General features: G+C 39.7%; 1 protein-coding gene across 1 annotated transcript in view; it reads right to left on the reverse strand.

Annotated features, from left to right (window-relative positions):
* Positions 1–17,663, reverse strand: part of l(2)k05819 (transmembrane protein 94-like protein l(2)k05819) — a 304,060-nt gene that overhangs the window by 169,774 nt on the left and 116,623 nt on the right. The window contains exon 7 of the mRNA XM_067150433.2: positions 16,684–16,938. Within this exon, the coding sequence (XP_067006534.2) occupies positions 16,684–16,938 (255 nt within the window). The remainder of the gene's footprint in view (positions 1–16,683; positions 16,939–17,663) is intronic.

The raw sequence follows: 17,663 nt of genomic DNA on the forward strand, positions 1-17,663 counted from the left end.
CTCCCACAGCAAGAGCCTTACCTAAATTACATAAGAAATATATACCTATACGTCCAATCATCAATTGCAGAAATAGTCCAGCATATAAAACCTCCAAATATATCCACAACTTTCTCAAAAAACATTACATTTTTAACAATAAATCCCCAATAAAAAATTCAGTTGATTTTTGTAATATTTTAAAAGAATTCCAACCACACTATGTGCTCTTTCGATATTACTAACATGTATTCTAATGTACCAATCAATGAAACTATAAATTTTATCAAAAACAACCTCACTAAACACAGTAAACTTAGCAAGCTCGAATTAGAAGAATTCTTAAGACTCCTAAACTTTGTTCTAAAAAACAACTATTTTACTTTTAATGGTAAAATTTACCATCAAGATGGCCTAGCCACGGGAGATCCCTTATCCGGCATCTTAGCCGACATCTATCTAGATTCTTTAGAACATGATAAACTTTCTACTAATATAAAAGGCCTTAACTTGTGGCTTCGATATGTAGATGACACTTTCGTAATTATTGATAAAGAACTCAATAACAGTACTGATATTATACATTTTTTAAACAAGCTGGACCAAAATATAAAATTTACTAAAGAAGACTAAGTCAATGGATCCTTAAATTTCCTAGACATCACAGAAACACGAAATAATGATAATTTTGACTTCCAAATTTATAGGAAACCTACTCACACCTCAACAACAATAAAAAATACTTCATTACAATCCAAAATCCCATAAACTGGCTACCTTTCACAGCTTAATTTACAGAGCCTTTAAAATCCCTCTATCACCTAAAAACTGAACTCACTTATATAAAAAACTTAGCAAAAAATAGTGGATATAAACTAGAAACAATTAACAATTTAATCAACAAAATCAAACTCAAATTAACAACAAAACTCATCCCTGACAAACCCAAAAAGAATAAGTTTATTACTTTCACATACAATAATCCAGACATTTACCAAATTTCAAACCCCATAAGAAAACAAAACTCTTGCATAACCGTTAGAACTTCCAACACTAACCAAAAATTATTCTTCAATCACAACACAATCAATTGAAACAACAACTTTTACACAGGCTCAGGCATTTACAGACTCGCATGCACACAACGTGGCGCCTCTTACATTGGTCAAACAGGCCGAAGCTTTCAAACTAGGTACTTTGAACATTTTAATGCCATCAAACACAACAAATTCTCAGCTATGAGTTCCCATATGAAAGAAACAGGACATCATTTCACCACTATAGATCAAGACCTCACAATTATTAAAAATGTAAGTAAAGGAAAATTAATGAATGAATTAGAAAACATCTATATATTTTCAGACCAATACTATAACAAAAATCTAAACTTCAATGATATAGTTGACGTAAAAAACCCATTATACAAAATTTTACCAAAATTACTGCAATCACTAAATTTAAATCACCATAACATTCTAAATAATACTAAATTATTATCTTCCAAGTCCCCATTAATCGCTTACAATCCATTTGCATTCAATGCTGTTTGTGTTTGTTCTTCCAATGACTGAACAAGCCAATTCAGGCATAAAACATGAGTCCACACAGATTACACTCGATAAATGGGGGAGGACAAGGCTGCACCTCACAAAGTATGTGTATCTGTCATTTAGATTCCTCATGCCTGTGATGCATTTATTCTAACAGTTCAACAACTGTAAAAGTGGTTCGGCACCAAAGTGAGCGACCCTTGGCAAGTGTGTCACAGGTTTGAGTTAATGTATGTAACTTTCATGGTTTATTTAAGCTGCTCTTTAAAACATTTCGGAAGGACACCATGGAGTCTTGTACCTGATGAAAGTTCACCATACAGGAATTGGTGAGGAAGCCTGGCATCGCTCACATGGCAGACGTACCCAGTCCACCAAAGCCGATGGCCAATGGTGGAGGCTTCTACACTGTTCATGTATGTTTCCTCAAGAACTGCAAGATTGGAAACATAGTTCTCCCACATGATATTTAAGATGGAGTGAGAAATATCCCAGACACAGATTGGCAGTTATCACTTTACAGAATCTAATATAGATGGTTGTTTTGTACTGAAAAGGAGGATCATAAATACTTTTTATTTTGTAAAGTGAATTCCCAAGTAGTCACAGGTCTCAGAAGAGCGACCATCACATATCTGCCACCAATGTGCTGGTCCTGACTACTAGTAGAAGCTTCTAGTTTCACCCAAAACCTCCTCCTACCATTTTTTTTTTTTTACAACTTGCTTTACGTCGCACCGACACAGATAGGTCTTACGGCGACGATGGGACAGGAAAGGGCTAGGAGTAGGAAGGAAGCGGCCGTGGCCTTAATTAAGGCACAGCCCCAGCATTTGCCTGGTGTGAAAATGGAAAACCACGGAAAACCATCTTCAGGGCTGCCGACAGTAGGGCTCGAACCCACTATCTCCCGAATACTGGATACTGGCCGCACTTAAGCGACTGCAGCTATCGAGCTCGGTCCTAACATTGTTATCACATCGCCATTGGACTTCAAAGAGTGAGAGGAGATATGGAGGAAAAAGTGCCATTGGCATGAATTTTTCTTTTGGGTGAATTCCACCTTTTTGCTGAGAGACCCCACACACTATGATCTCAGAGTCAAACCCTAAGGCACACATGAAGTGAGACATGTAAGATTAAACAATGAGATAGCAAAAGACTACCATAGATTTGTTGAGATGCGCCTTCACAGCCAGAGGCCTTTATAGGGTTAACTTGGGATATTTTAGGAAGCTGGGTTCCAGGACAGCAATTCTTTCAATATCAAAAAGGCAATTCTCTGCTCCTTCTGAAATCAAAAATCCTGACTTTTCTTGAGGGCTTTGTAAATATGGAATAGTTGAGTACACACTATTGGGTGCAAGACGTAGTCCGAATTACAGAAATGTTTTCCAGAATAATTATCTGAAGCTATAATTAGGAATATACTGTAATACATATACAATGTGTGTAATAGTTAAATAAAAACTAAATGAAAATAATTTTATGTGAAGAACTATACAGATATTATTGTACTACTCAGAGGTTATGAAATTCGACATATAATACAGACCTATGTTTTTCTCATTTTGCGGCGCCATTTACAGGCAACGCAAACCTATGGTGTTCATCACATAAGAGTACTAACCACAGGGACCTTCCACTATCCCGTGGTGTTCCTCATATAGTGGGTACTAATCACAAGCAAGGCAGAACCATGGTAGCTATCATCCCATGGTCCTGCTCATATGGTGGTACTAATCACAGGTACTGCAAAGCCAACCACATGGTGCTCCTGTGTGCTACTAATCACAAACCTATTTGGTACTTAATATAGTGGTACTACGCTCAAGTAAAAGCGGCCCATGATGTTCTCCGCGTGGTGGTACTAATCACAAGTAGTTTCATGGTTCCAAGACAATCATCCCTTGGTCGCCCCTTTTAGTCGCCTCTTACGACAGGCAGGGGATACCGTGGGTGTATTCTTCATCGGCGTCCCCCACCCACAGGGGGTACAAGAAAGATTCACTCCAAAATTTGCAAGATGGGCCCTTATGCTAGAAGACTACCAATACAAAATTGATCATAGACATAGGATGAGAAAGCAACATGCTGATGACTTAAGCAGACATCCAGCCCTTCATGAAGCTCATGATGGATTGCCAGGATAAGAAAACCACAGAAAGATGACAAAGGACTCAGAGCTATTATGGAGATCTGGCAACAGCATACCTAAAAAGACTTCACAATTCAAGCCAATACGTTCTTGCAAAGGTGATGAGATCTTAGTCATATCCTAAAGCATGCAGTATGAAATAATTAAAAATGTTTATGAGAGATGGCATTTTTCCATTAAAAGGGCAGAAGAACTCATTCAAAAGGAATTCTATATTCCCAATGCAAAAAGGAAAATAGAAAAAGCCAACTGAAGGAGTGGAAAATAAGGAATGTTACATCCATTATACAGAGAAAAAGTGCCACTTCACACTCACCATGTATACCAATTTTTTTCCCTTGGAATCAATGTCCAAATGATATGTCACATTTTTGCAGTTGTCGACAGTTTGACAAAATTTGTGTTGCTATATCCAACAAAGTTCATTATTCAAGGGAAGTTATAGCGATTGGGAAAGAGCATTCGCTTCATACGAATTCAAAGATTATTGTGATTATTGGTAAGTATGACGGTATCGAACATTTCAATTTTCGTGACCAAATTATACTCTAAATAAACTTTCAAAGTATCAGGCCGTGTTCAATACATATAGTACATATTTTGATCTGTATTTAATATTTCTTCAGTAACTTCTATATGTACTGAACATGACCTAATATGTTGAAAGTATATTCTCAGTATAATGTGGTCACTAAAATTAAATATTCATTGAATTGGACTACAATGGGTGACTTGCACGCATGCTAAGTGCGTGGCAGTAGTGCTGGATGTGCAGCTTAGATCTTTTCCAACAAAACAAATATGACCTACGTCACCAGAGCATAATTGGCAAGAGCATCCGACGTGAAGCCGGAAAGTTGTGGGTTCAGATCACACCGGTGTCCTATTGGCCATTTTTGTTCTGTACTTAACATCTCTTCAATATGTAGGCTACTATATGTGCTGAAAATGACCTAATATACTGAAAGTTTATTTTGAGTATCAAACATTTGCTCATTACCATAAGTTTACCAAGAGCAAATGGTTAGATTAAAAAAACCAACTCTGTGATAATCACCGCTCTGGCAAAACTTTCATTTGCAGAGCCAGAAAAATGGTACATAAGTGTAGAAGCTGTTCAAAGAGTGGTGGGTGGTAGTGGTGATAATGGTGATTATTGTTTTAAGAGGAAGTACAACTTTTACAAGTTGCTTTATGTCGCTCCGATATAGATAGGTACTATTGTGACGACGGGATAGGAAAGGGCAAGGAGTGGGAAGGAAGCAGCTGTGCCTGATGTGAAAATGGAAATCCACGGAAAACAATCTTCAGGGTTGCCGACAATGGGGTTCGAACCCACTATCTCCCGAATACAAGCTCACAGCTGCACGCTCCTAACCACACAGTCAATTCACTCTGTTGGAAGTACAACTGGGCAACCATCCTCTATTAACACTAAAAAATGGAATGGGCCCGACATTTCGAAAAATCGGAGGTATCGGCCAAAGACTGAAAATGGGCACAAAAGATGTGAAAGTGAAAGACTCCCTAGGCCTTGGAAACCTAATATCGTAGGGGTCATACAATAAAAAGAGTTCACCAAGGGAAGTCAGATAGGATAGATGTAAGTGAGCAGCCTGACACAATTAGTAATGTCAGGACTCATCTAAGGGCCCCATGGTCCTCAACCCTCGCTCTGCAAGTTAAGAGCCCCCGAAGTCCCTTTTAGTTGCCTCTTATGACAGGTAGGGGATATCATGGATGATACTCTACAGCCCTCCCTGCCCCCAAAGCCTTTAACTCTGTTTACCATCAGAGTTGAGGAAAGCAACAGGAAACTACCTCGCTTCTCATTTCCCTAGCACGCCTCTTCAGTGGTGCCTAGGCCATCTTTGACAGGTGATGGCAGAGCTGTTGAGGATCCAACCAGCCTTAGGGCTGAAGACTGAACATACAACCATCAGAGTATTGAAAGAACAGCTTCTGAGCTCTTGACTGGAGAGAGGATGAGAGACAAGATTTAATGTTGTAATAATTATTATTGTTATCATAATTCAATACAGATCAAAACCATGAAGTATATATCCTATGATCAGGATGTCAGCATCGTTTGAAGGAACATTTTTCTCTTCTTCTTGAACACTGAAGATCTGCGACTTAACTTCCTGTCAGACCAGGTCAGGAATGGAATGAAAGAAACCCCCATCTAGCAGTGAGGATAGGAATTGTGCCGGCTATCGAAGCCTTTCGCACTCCTCTGGGGCAATGATTAATGAATGACATGTGAAATGAAATGATACTGGAGAGTGTTGCTGGAATGAAATATGACAGGGAAAACTGGAGTACCCGGAGAAAAACCTGTCCTGCCTCCACTTTGTCCAGCACAAATCTCATATGGAGTGACCAGAATTTGAACCACGTAACCCAGCGTTGCGCTGCCGCCTGAGCCACGGAGGCTCTATGAACTAAGTGTAAAATCTGAAAATAAATTAGGCTCTAAATTCTTAGTATCTGGAGTATGCTCATTATCCAGACTCTTTCTTGCATTGATATTCATAGAACTGTTAGTTCCATCACTGCTAATCATTACAATTTCAATTGCAAAATGGGAACTGGTAAATGTTGATTCTGTAGTCAGATCATCAATCACCAAATCTACTTGAGTGGTGTTAGCAGAATGCAAGCCACCGGATGCCACTGTAAATAACCACCAGCTGATGCAGAACTGCCTGATGGCGTTTCCACATTGACCAACGTAAATAAAATGAAATGTTCCTGTAGTGCTTGTTAAAAACATGCTGAAATGCTGTTGGACATTGTCAGGACGGCACATGAAGATATGGTTAAAACTGACACATGCTTAATTTGTGGCTGGTATAAATTCGCAATTCATTGTGGTGCCCATGAAGTTAACCTGAATAAATGATAGATAAATAGAAGGAGAGAGAGAGTGTTAGTCAAATGGCATAGGTTATATAGACTTTACCTTTCGTTGCGGCATGTGGTGCATGGTGTATTGTTGTGTGCCTCATGCTAAGGGTTGTGTGAGTCAAAGGAAAAGGAAGGGGCGGGGCAAGGAGAGAGAGGCGGGGCAAGGGGCGAGGCAAGGGGAGAGGTCGGGGAAACGAGAGGGGGGGTGGTCAAGGGAAAGGGGGGAATTAAGGCGGGGCCGAAGGATGTGGGAACGAGATGGCTGCTGAGGAAGGTGCTGTGAATATTATGAAAACTGAGTTATGACTTGTTGGTTTGACGTTTCTAAAAATGGGAATTAGAAGGTCAAATAGGATATTTGGCTTTTCTGAAATGTCATTAAGATTATGATTCGGGTTAAAATATTGATCTATATGTATGAAGCAGCTTTACACTTAGTTCATCCCTGATTTAATGTTAATTGTGTGTTTATACATTAGTTTTCATGTCAATTGTGTGTTTTTACATTTGTTTAGTTATCAGATGTATTACATTAAGGTTGAAGATGCCCAGCCAAGGCCGAAACTAGTCCCTAGTTTAGTAATGTAATTCAATAATACTGCATAAGTTAATATAGTATTGAAAAAGGTGGACATTAATTTAATCATTATTACTGTGCTGACATCCTGCTTGACAGAACCAGGTTGGAGACATAGTCACTATCCAACACACCCAAACATAACCTAGCCTAAAACTGAAGTAGTAGTTCCTACGTTCCTACCATATCACTAAGGTGAGAGCCAACAGCACAATCCATGTATGCCATGAAGGTCATCATGATGGTCCCGGAGCAACCACTACCTCTATGGAGTTCATAATGCCCTGGACTGATGGTTATCAATCACCTAAGCCGGATGATATGCTGGACAGCCTAATGTCAGAAGTGATCAATGAGGTAGTGAAATTCTGGTGGACATGGCCCAACAGATGATAAAAGGCCATGACCTGGGTAAGGCAATAGGAGGCTCTTTGGACTAGTTGTGATTGTTAATGGATTGAAGTGCACAATAATACTATTTAAATACATATATATTTATTTCATTTTTTGTACCTACCTCATGAATAAATGTTATTCTATTCCTACATTTATACAGTAAGACTTCAATGCATCGTTCCCAGAAGTGTTGTTTTTCGTATTTATCGTTCGATTTATTTGGTCCCAAAAATGTTATAATCTGCTTACAAATTTATTTCTCTTATTCCACCTATTCAATACAATTGATTTTGATGATGATGATGATGATGCTTGTTGTTTAAAGGGGCCTAACACCGAGGTCATTGGCCCCTAATGGTACGAAATGAAATAACAAAAAGTTCAAATTCATCCACTGACCAAAATAAAATAAAAAATATCATGAAGAATGAATGGATGACATGAACTCGACAAAAAAAAAACAAAAAAAAAAACAAACAAAAAAAACAGTGGATCAGACTCATAAAAAGATCATAAACAATATTATTACTGACCAAGGGACCACTTATAAAGCACAATGATACTTGATGTCTAAAGGGGTGCAAAATCCACATCTAAAGCCCCACAGAATGGTACATGTCGCGAGTAAAGTAGAACCATGGCATTTGTCATGTTGGGGTACTAATCAAAAGTAGTGAAGACTCACGGTGTTCCACAGAATATGGCACTACTCACAAAGATTGCACTTTGTACAGGGAACGCAGAGCTATGGTGTTTCACACACAATGGCGCCACCCAGAGCCAACGCAAACCGATAAGGTTCCCCACCTAGGTGTACTAATCATGGGCGCTGGTATTCCCGTGGTGTTCCTCACTCAGTGGGTACTAATCACAGGCAATGCAGACCCACGGTGCCGCTCATATAGTGGTACAACTCACAGGCTACGCCCAGACCTGCGGTGTTGCTCACATGGGTACGACGCACGGGTACTGGAAACCCCCAGGCCAGCCTCTTTACTGCTACTAATCACAAACCTATTTCGTACCAATTTAGTGGTACTACTCGCAAGTACAGGCAACCCATGGTGTTCCCGCATGATGATACGAATCAAGAGTAGTTTCATGGTTCTAATTCAATCATCCCTTGGTCGCCCCTTGTAGTCGCCTCTTACGACAGGCAGGGGATACCGCGGGCGTATTCTACATGTGCGTCCCCCACCCACAGGGGGTAGTGTGTTTGGTCCGTGAGAGGTATTTTATTTCCCTCAAGTCCGCCGGCAAGCTGGTTAGGACCCCCCTATCCGCCACCTGGGATGCACCACGTGGGAGTATCACCTCTCCTCCTGCTATGCCAGCGTAGTAGGCTCGTGGACAATTGATTTTGTGTTGTTAGAAATTCGTATTACTACAACACTACATTAAAAGGGACATATTTCGCTCGGTTTTGAGCATCCTAAGCCTTTGTAACTTATCTCAAGGTCATTGTTAATTTGCTTATAACTAATTTGTACTTAATTATGATTCTAAAAACTAAGTGATAAAATACATGAACATAGGCATTTGTAAACACAATGGACAGTTTAACAATTTAAAATGACAGTGCTAAAGATGGGATGTACATTGATTCTAATAACACTGACGTCCAAAACACAGTAATATCTTCACAATAATGAGATTTGGCTAAAATTCTAAAGTTCTTTTTTCTTTTCTTTTTTAAACAATTGTTAGTTGACTTATTGTGTAAAAATATGAGTCGTAAATTCTGTTAAAACTAAATAGCGTCTAAAGCTTAAAGCCTTGAATGCGTGTTAAAGAGGTTGGAAATATTCTGCGTCATGTATTGGTTTGAGGCATGCTTCTGTAATTTATTAGTTGTAAAAGGTAAAATGCAGCATATTGGTAGTTTCCTCGAACTGGTCTTGATTTGACGAGCAGATTTTACATTGGAAGCAGTTCGTTTTTATGAGAGCTTGGTCAAAAGGGACATCAATCTGAGAATCTTGAAATGTTGACATGTTTTTCTTTTTCGCAATATTTAAATGATGGTGCGTCCCTTTGACTGCTACTACAATGCCTCGCGGTGCTTATTACATTATGGTGACTGCTTGCTTTCGTGTTTCTACTTCTTGTGTTATGTTACATATAAACCAGCGTTAAATTTCTCCGCATCTATCATTCCTTGAACTATCGTTTTATTGCATCAATCATCAAAAATGTATTTTCCTCGGACACCATTTTCTCGCATAGATCAATCGAATGTAAGAAAAATACACACAAAACGTTTTTTGAATTTAAAGCGACAGCTCAGTACTCTAGCACAGAACAGCGGCAACCTATTATGCCAGAATGTACGAGTGATTCCGAGTTGCTAGTCTCGAGCAAGAACTTGAGGGCTGGAGAGCTGTGCTCAGGTTATTCACGCACAACCTCACGAGCCTCCTGGCACCAACGCTTCTCCTCAACCCACTAACCGACCCCTAGAAGTATTCTTATTTGCAAAAATTAAAATGGGGACACTGTAAAACTCAGATTTGCCATCATTTTCTGTGTTGCTATTGGCCAGCTAGGGCTGCCACCTTAGTTGCAAATGAGAAAATCGTGCAGTTTAAAATCATCACAGTGTGCACCAGGTACTTTTTAAATAGTCACAGGGTGATTAATCACATTGTACCTTGTGGAGTGTGTGGGATGCTAGAGGCCTGTTGACCACTCTGTTGCCCCCTGCCCAATTGTCATGTTGCAAGCCGCACCTAACCAAGCCAGACCAATAACATTTTCACTAGCCTGGTCTCATATTTCCTAAGTAGGCAGCCTTGCATAGTACGCTGTGACATTCTCCGATAAACGCCATGTTGAATTTCTAATCTATGTAACATCGTCTGAGCCGCGCTGGATTGGATCTTAAACCTATCATACATGAAAGGTCTATGGGATCTTTACTATAATATAGGTTATCGCTGAAATTTCCACATATTGCAACCAGAGAATTGACCTTAAAGGTTTTCAATTATTATGAGGTATTGGTAGTTTCCTCGAACTGGTCTTGATTTGACGAGCAGATTTTACATTGGAAGCAGTTGGTTTTTATGAGAGCTTGGTCAAAAGGGACTGCATTTTCATAGGCATGTAGATCACCTATAATGCGACAACTTAAAAGATCTGCACCAGGTCACTCCGGGGGCCACACGCCATTGTTGTTGTTGTTAAAAGATTTATTTGATGAAAAATGTCCAAATACAGAACCCGTATTTTATTATTTTGCTTACCCCCTATTTTTTATGTTATGAAACAAAATGGAATAAAAGTCACGTTTTTTATTTTCAACACGTATATCATACATACATACATACATTATCATTATAGACTGTTATGCCTTTCAGCGTTCAGTCTGCAAGCCTCTGAGAATTTACTAAACGTCGCAACAATCCTCGATTTGCAACTAGTGTTGTGGCCTCATTTAGTTCTATACCTCTTATCTTTAAATCGTTAGAAACCGAGTCTAACCATCGTCGTCTTGGTCTGCCTCTACTTCTCTTACCCTACATAACAGAGTCCATTATTCTCTTAGGTAACCTATCCTCCTCCATTCGCCTCACATGACCACACCACCGAAGCCGATTTATGCGTACAGCTTCATCCATCGAGTTCATTCCTAAATTAGCCTTTATCTCCTCATTCCGAGTACCCTCCTGCCATTGTTCCCACCTGTTGGTACCAACAATCATTCTTGCTACTTTCATGTCTGTTACTTCTAACTTATGAATAAGATATCATGAGTCCACCCAGCTTTCGCTCCCGTAAAGCAAAGTTGGTCTGAAAACAGATCGATGTAAAGATAGTTTCGTCTGGGAGCTCACTTCCTTCTTACAGAATACTGCTGATCGCAACTGCGAGCTCAGTGCATTAGCTTTACTACACCTTGATTCAATCTCACTTACTATATTACCATCCTGGGAGAACACACAACCTAAATACTTGAAATTATCGACCTGTTCTAGCTTTGTATCACCAATCTGACATTCAATTCTGTTGAATTTCTTACCTACCGACATCAATTTAGTCTTTGAGAGGCTAATTTTCATACCATACTCATTGCACCTATTTTCAAGTTCCAAGATATTAGACTGCAGGTTTTCGGCACAGTCTGCCATTAAGACCAAGTCGTCAGCATAGGCCAAACTGCTTACTACATTTCCACCTAACTGAATCCCTCCCTGCCATTTTATACCGTTCAGCAGATGATCCATGTAAACTATGAATAGCAAAGGTGAAAGATAACAGCATTGTCTAACTCCTGTAAGTACCCTGAACCAAGAACTCATTCTACCATCAATTCTCACTGAAGCCCAATTGTCAACATAAATGCCTTTGATTGATTTTAATAATCTACCTTTAATTCCATAGTCCCCCAGTATGGCGAACATCTTTTCCCTTGGTACCCAGTCATATGCTTTCTCTAGATCTACAAAACATAAACACAACTGCCTATTCCTCTCGTAGCATTTTTCAATTACCTGGCGCATACTGAAAATCTGATCCTGACAGCCTCTTTGTGGTCTGAAACCACTCGGGTTTTCATCCAACTTCCTTTCAACGACTGACCGCACCCTCCCTTCCAAGATGCCACTGAATACTTTCCCTGGTATACTAATCAACCTCAAAAGTTGTTGCAATCCTTCCTGTTCCCTTGCTTATAGATAGGTGCAATTACTGCTTTTGTCCAATCTGAAGGTACCTTACCAACACTCCACGCTAATTTTACTACTCCATGAAGCCATTTCATCCCTGCCTTCCCACTACACTTCACCATTTCAGGTCTAATTTCATCTATTCCTGCTGCTTTATGGCAATGGAGTTTATTTACTATCCTTTCCACTTCCTCAAGCATAATTTCACCAACATCATTTTCCTCCTCCCCATGAGCTTGGCTGTTTGCAACACCACCATGATGATTTCCTTTTACATTGAGAAGAGGTTCAAAATATTCCCTCCACCTCTCCAGCGATTCCCTGGGATCTATTATGAGTTCACCTGAATTACTCAAAACACTGTTCATTTCCTTTTTTCCCTCCCTTCCTAAGATTCTTTATTAGTGTCCAGAAAGGTTTCCCTGCTGCTTGACCTAGCCTTTCCAGGTTATTACCAAACTCTTCCCATGACTTCTTTTTGGATTCAACAACTATTTGTTTTGCTCTGTTTCTTTCATCTACGTACCAATCCCTGTCAGACTCGGCCCTTGTTTGTAGCCATTTCTGATAAGCCTTCTTTTTATGTTTACAGGCTGCTCTCACTTCATCATTCCACCAAGATGTTCGCCTTTTCCCATCTTTACACACAGTTGTTCCTAGGCATTCCCTTGCTGTTTCTACTACAGCATCCCTGTATGCCACCCATTCATTTTCTATATCCTGAACCTGCTTACTGTCTACTGTTCGAAACTTCTCACTAATCATATCCATGTACTTCTGTCTAATTTCCTCGTCCTGGAGATTTTCTACCCTTATTCGTTTGCAGACAGATTTCACTTTCTCTACCCTAGGCCTAGAGATACTTAGTTCACTACAGATCAGATAGTGGTCTGTATCATCGAAAAATCCGCGAAAAACTCGTACATTCCTAACAGATTTCCTGAATTCAAAGTCTATTAAGATATAGTCTATTATGGATCTGGTACCCCTAGCCTCCTATGTGTAGCGGTGAATAGCCTTATGCTTGAAGAATGTATTCGTAACAGCTAAACCCATACTAGCACAGAAGTCCAGAAAACGCTTCCCATTCCCATTAGCCTCCATATCTTCCCCACATTTACCAATCACTCTTTCGTATCCTTCAGATCTATTACCAACTCTCGCATTGAAATCGCCCATTAGCATTATTCTATCCTTGCTGTTGACCCTGACCACGATGTCACTCAATGCTTCATAAAACTTGTCAACTTCATCCTCATCTGCACCGTCACATGGTGAATACACGGAAACAATTCTTGTCCTAATTCCTCCCACTGACAAATCTACCCACATCATTTGTTCATTTACGTGCCTAACAGAAACTATGTTGCGTGCAATGGTATTCCTGATAAAGAGCCCTACCCCAGACTCTGCCCTTCCCTTTCTAACACCCGTCAAGTACACTTTATAATCTCCTATCTCTTCCTCATTATCTCTTCTTACCCGAATATCACTTACTCCTAGCACATCCAGATGCATCCTCTTTGCTGACTCAGCCAGTTCTACCTTCTTTCTTCCATAAGCCCCATTAATATTGATAGCTCCCCATCGAATTCCATTTTGTTTGCCAAGTTGTGTCCAAGGAGTCCCTCGCCTGTCAAATGGGAGTGGGACTCCTTTACTCCCATAGGTCCGAGGCTTGCTTAAAGTGTTCTGAGCTCGGTAAATTCATGAAGCAGGATGCTGCCCTACTTGCACATAGTCCAAGTGAGGATCTCTCCTCTAACGGGTTATGGACCACCGGTAAATTGTATAGTCCTAGCCGCCTGAGCACAAGGAGGGCCACGACTCAGAATATGTCCGAGATGCCCACTCCCATTCCATAGCAACTGGTATCCCAACTATCAGGACCACTTACTAGGCCACTCAGCCGTTGCTCATGGTTCACGAACTAGGACGTGACTACAGTAACCCACAAACATGAACCATGTATATCATGGTTGCAATATTTTGACGCCATTATGTATAGTACGAGCATGTCCAGCTCCATGGCTAAATGTTTAGTGCGTTTTGGCCTTTGGTCCAAGGGGTCTCAATTGGGTCAGGGATTTTAACTTTCCTTTGTTAATTCTGATGGTTTGGGGGCTGTGTTTGTACCGACTTCAGCATTAGAATACACCATAGGTGGGGCTGCATTTTCATAGGCATGTAGATCACCTATCATGCGACAACTTAAAAGATCTGCACCAGGTCACTCCGGGGGGCCACACGCTGTTGTTGTTGTTGTTGTTGTTGTTGTTAAAAGATTTGTTTGATGAAAAATGTCCAAATACAGTACCCGTATTTTATTATTTTGCTTTCCCCCTATTTTTTATGTTATCCACATTTGAACATTAAAACAAGAATAATAGTTAACACCACCTTTCCAATACTTATCTTTTTAAATGGTGAGTTTTTGTTGTTCATGATAAGTATTGGAAAGGTGATGTTAACTATTATTCTTGTTTTAATGTTCATATCTGATGTCCAATACGGTCTACAATGAGATTTTTTACTTGTAATTATCCACATTTACCGTTTTCCCACATTCATCATCAATTTTCCCCTCCCCATGAAAAATAATGCATAAATTTACTGTATTCCCAACATTTCCCCCTATAAGCTATAATAATAGAGATATTTGTGTATTTAGATTTTTATTGCCAAGTCGGTCTACAGTTAGCACTGTCAACATGGAGTTAGTATGCAGTCATCACGGTAATGAAATAACTGGTGATGATAGTGGTTGTTGTCGTAATTGTTCTTATACACTGCAAAACCACACAAGCAGGGGGCTGAAAAAGTGGCTAATGCCAAGTTCCACTTCACTTGAAGGACTGTTTCCAGGTCCTTTACACTAATCTTGACTCTTTAAAGACTGTTTCCAGGCCCATTACACTAAGCTTTGTCAAATAAAAAGTAAATATCATATGTACGTTTTCACGAACAATATTAAATTATTTGATTAACAGTAAGATAATGTATCGCAGGTTACAATTCTGCTTTAAAAAATTCCAATGTCTAATGTTCCTAATTCTAATGTCTTTCATGTTCATAAAAAATCTCATGTAAATGGGTTAACAAAAACATGAAGAAAGCCAATATTATCCCTGCCCCAAGGATGCCTTTAACCGTAATAAGTGTGCAGATACTGAACATGTGTATGCCCTGCAGTCAGATGGGAATAATGCCAAGAAAGAGAGATTACTATGAGTGGGGAATATGAGATGCTGGCCCCATGGTCTAGGGGTGGTGTGCCTGCCTCTCACTTGGAGGCCCCGGGTTCACTTCCCAGCCAGGTGAGGGAATTTTACTTGGATTTGAGGGTTGGTTTGAGGTCCACTCAGCCTACATGATTACAACTGGAGCTCCTGACAGTGAGATGGTGACTTTGGTCTAGAAAACCAAAAATAACGGCCGAGAGGATTTGTTGCACTGACCATGCTTCACCTCGTGATCTGCAGATCTTTGGGCTGAGCAGCAGTTGCTTGGTAGGTCAAGGCCTATCTGGGTTTTAGCACTGTGGCAGGGGGGATATGGAATGGAAAGAGTGGGGATTTTCTCACTAAAATAAAGTAAACTTGTGTCCTCATCCAGAGGTGGTGCAGCTCTTTTCAGGCTACGCGCCCAATGGAGATGAACTGCATGTACCATTTCAACCACATACCATCCCTCCTGCCATTCTTAAATTTCTGGCAGTATCGGGAATCGAACCCGGGCCCCCCGAGGGTGGCAGCTAACAACACTAACTGTTACGTTATAGAGGCGGACATTTTCTCAATGAAAACCTGCGTCTGTATCGTTCAGATTCCATATAAAAATGGAGATCTCATGGCTGTAATCGCAATATCAACAGTCACATCAAATCACAACTTTGCTTTTGGACATGGAAGGAAATATATAAAATTGGCTGAGTCAGCAACCATGTTGGAATAAGATTTGCTGGGAATTAGGGATGATATTTAAGGGAATAAAAGGAAGAAGATGATGATTTCATCAGTTGTCAACAGTAGTAATACCATGTAGGGGGTATGATAGTTCAAAATCAAATCTATACCACACAACATAACTTATGCCAGCCTACAAAAATTTAAAAAGAAATGATAACAACATTGCAAGTGTATTATTGTTGCCAGTAAAAATGCAGCTCTATATTTAGATGCAGCTCCTCATATCCATCAAAGTATGTCTGAATGTTTCTGTCCAGAAGGGAACGTTTATCATTTTCCAATATTTGTTGGCTTATTTGAATAGTCCCATTCAGCAGAGTTTTTCTGAACAAACAGAAAGTGTCACAGAAATCCACACAGTTATAAAAACTGTACCAAAAATAGCATTTACATCATCACTTATGAACTGCTTCAGATCAGTAACCATGCAGTCAAATATGTAAGGGTAGAAATCAAAGGAGCCAGTGACAATACAAACCAATACTGCAATGAGGACATGTTGTTCTATCCACTTGATCATCAGCAGATGCCTCTCCTGATTGTGGTAGGACACTGGTCGACTTAGAGCCTTTTCAAGGGCGATGTGCAGATTAGCAATGTATGGTGTCTCTTCCAAGCGGTACTTCTTGTTCTGAAGAGGCATTCTTGCAGTCGGCACACAAAACACGTCATGTGATGTGTCTACGGATGGGCTGTAGGTTTCATGAGCTTGAAGAACAGGAGCATCTTTATCCTACAACAAGGAGAACATTTTCAGACATTGGACTCTTGAAGATATCTCTATGCTTAAACTGAAAACATAAGAAATTAATAAATCAAAGTAAAGTGATTCAACAATTCCATAACCAAGAAATTATACAAGCATAATTTAGTAAATAAGGTAACGGGACCCTAATAATGCGTGAACAGCTGCAATTTCTGAATATATGTACTGTATAATATATAGAATAAACGTTATTTGTATTATTTTTACACACTGTCCTTGTACATGCCTAAGCATTTATTTTAATGATATACCAAGAAGGTACTTCCCTTGGATAAGAAATAATCAACGTGAAATGCCCTACATTGAGATATGCCAGCTCACTTACTTCGGTGTCAATTCAAATAATCTTACAACTATATTTAGGTCCCTTTAACCTGGATCCGCCCAAGATTTTATTTTTTTGAGAATCAAGTTGTAACTTTTAGTGTTGGATAATGTGCATGTGAAGATCCCGGAAAAGCTTTCATTTTATTCATTTGGCACGTAACTTCCGAAAAAAGGCCCATGCCATATATGGCACGCTGGGCGGTAGTGCTGTCTTCTGTTTCATATACGGGAGTTTATATGTTATTCCGCATTTTACTTATTGATATGCTTTCATCCAATATCTTCTTTGTAAATTATCAGTATACAAGATTTTCTTCAATATTTGCACATATTACAAAAATAATGTCCTTCCAGAACTATTAAAA

This window comes from Anabrus simplex, chromosome 6 (genome assembly GCF_040414725.1).
Source record: "Anabrus simplex isolate iqAnaSimp1 chromosome 6, ASM4041472v1, whole genome shotgun sequence".
Taxonomy (NCBI): Eukaryota; Metazoa; Arthropoda; class Insecta; order Orthoptera; family Tettigoniidae; genus Anabrus; species Anabrus simplex.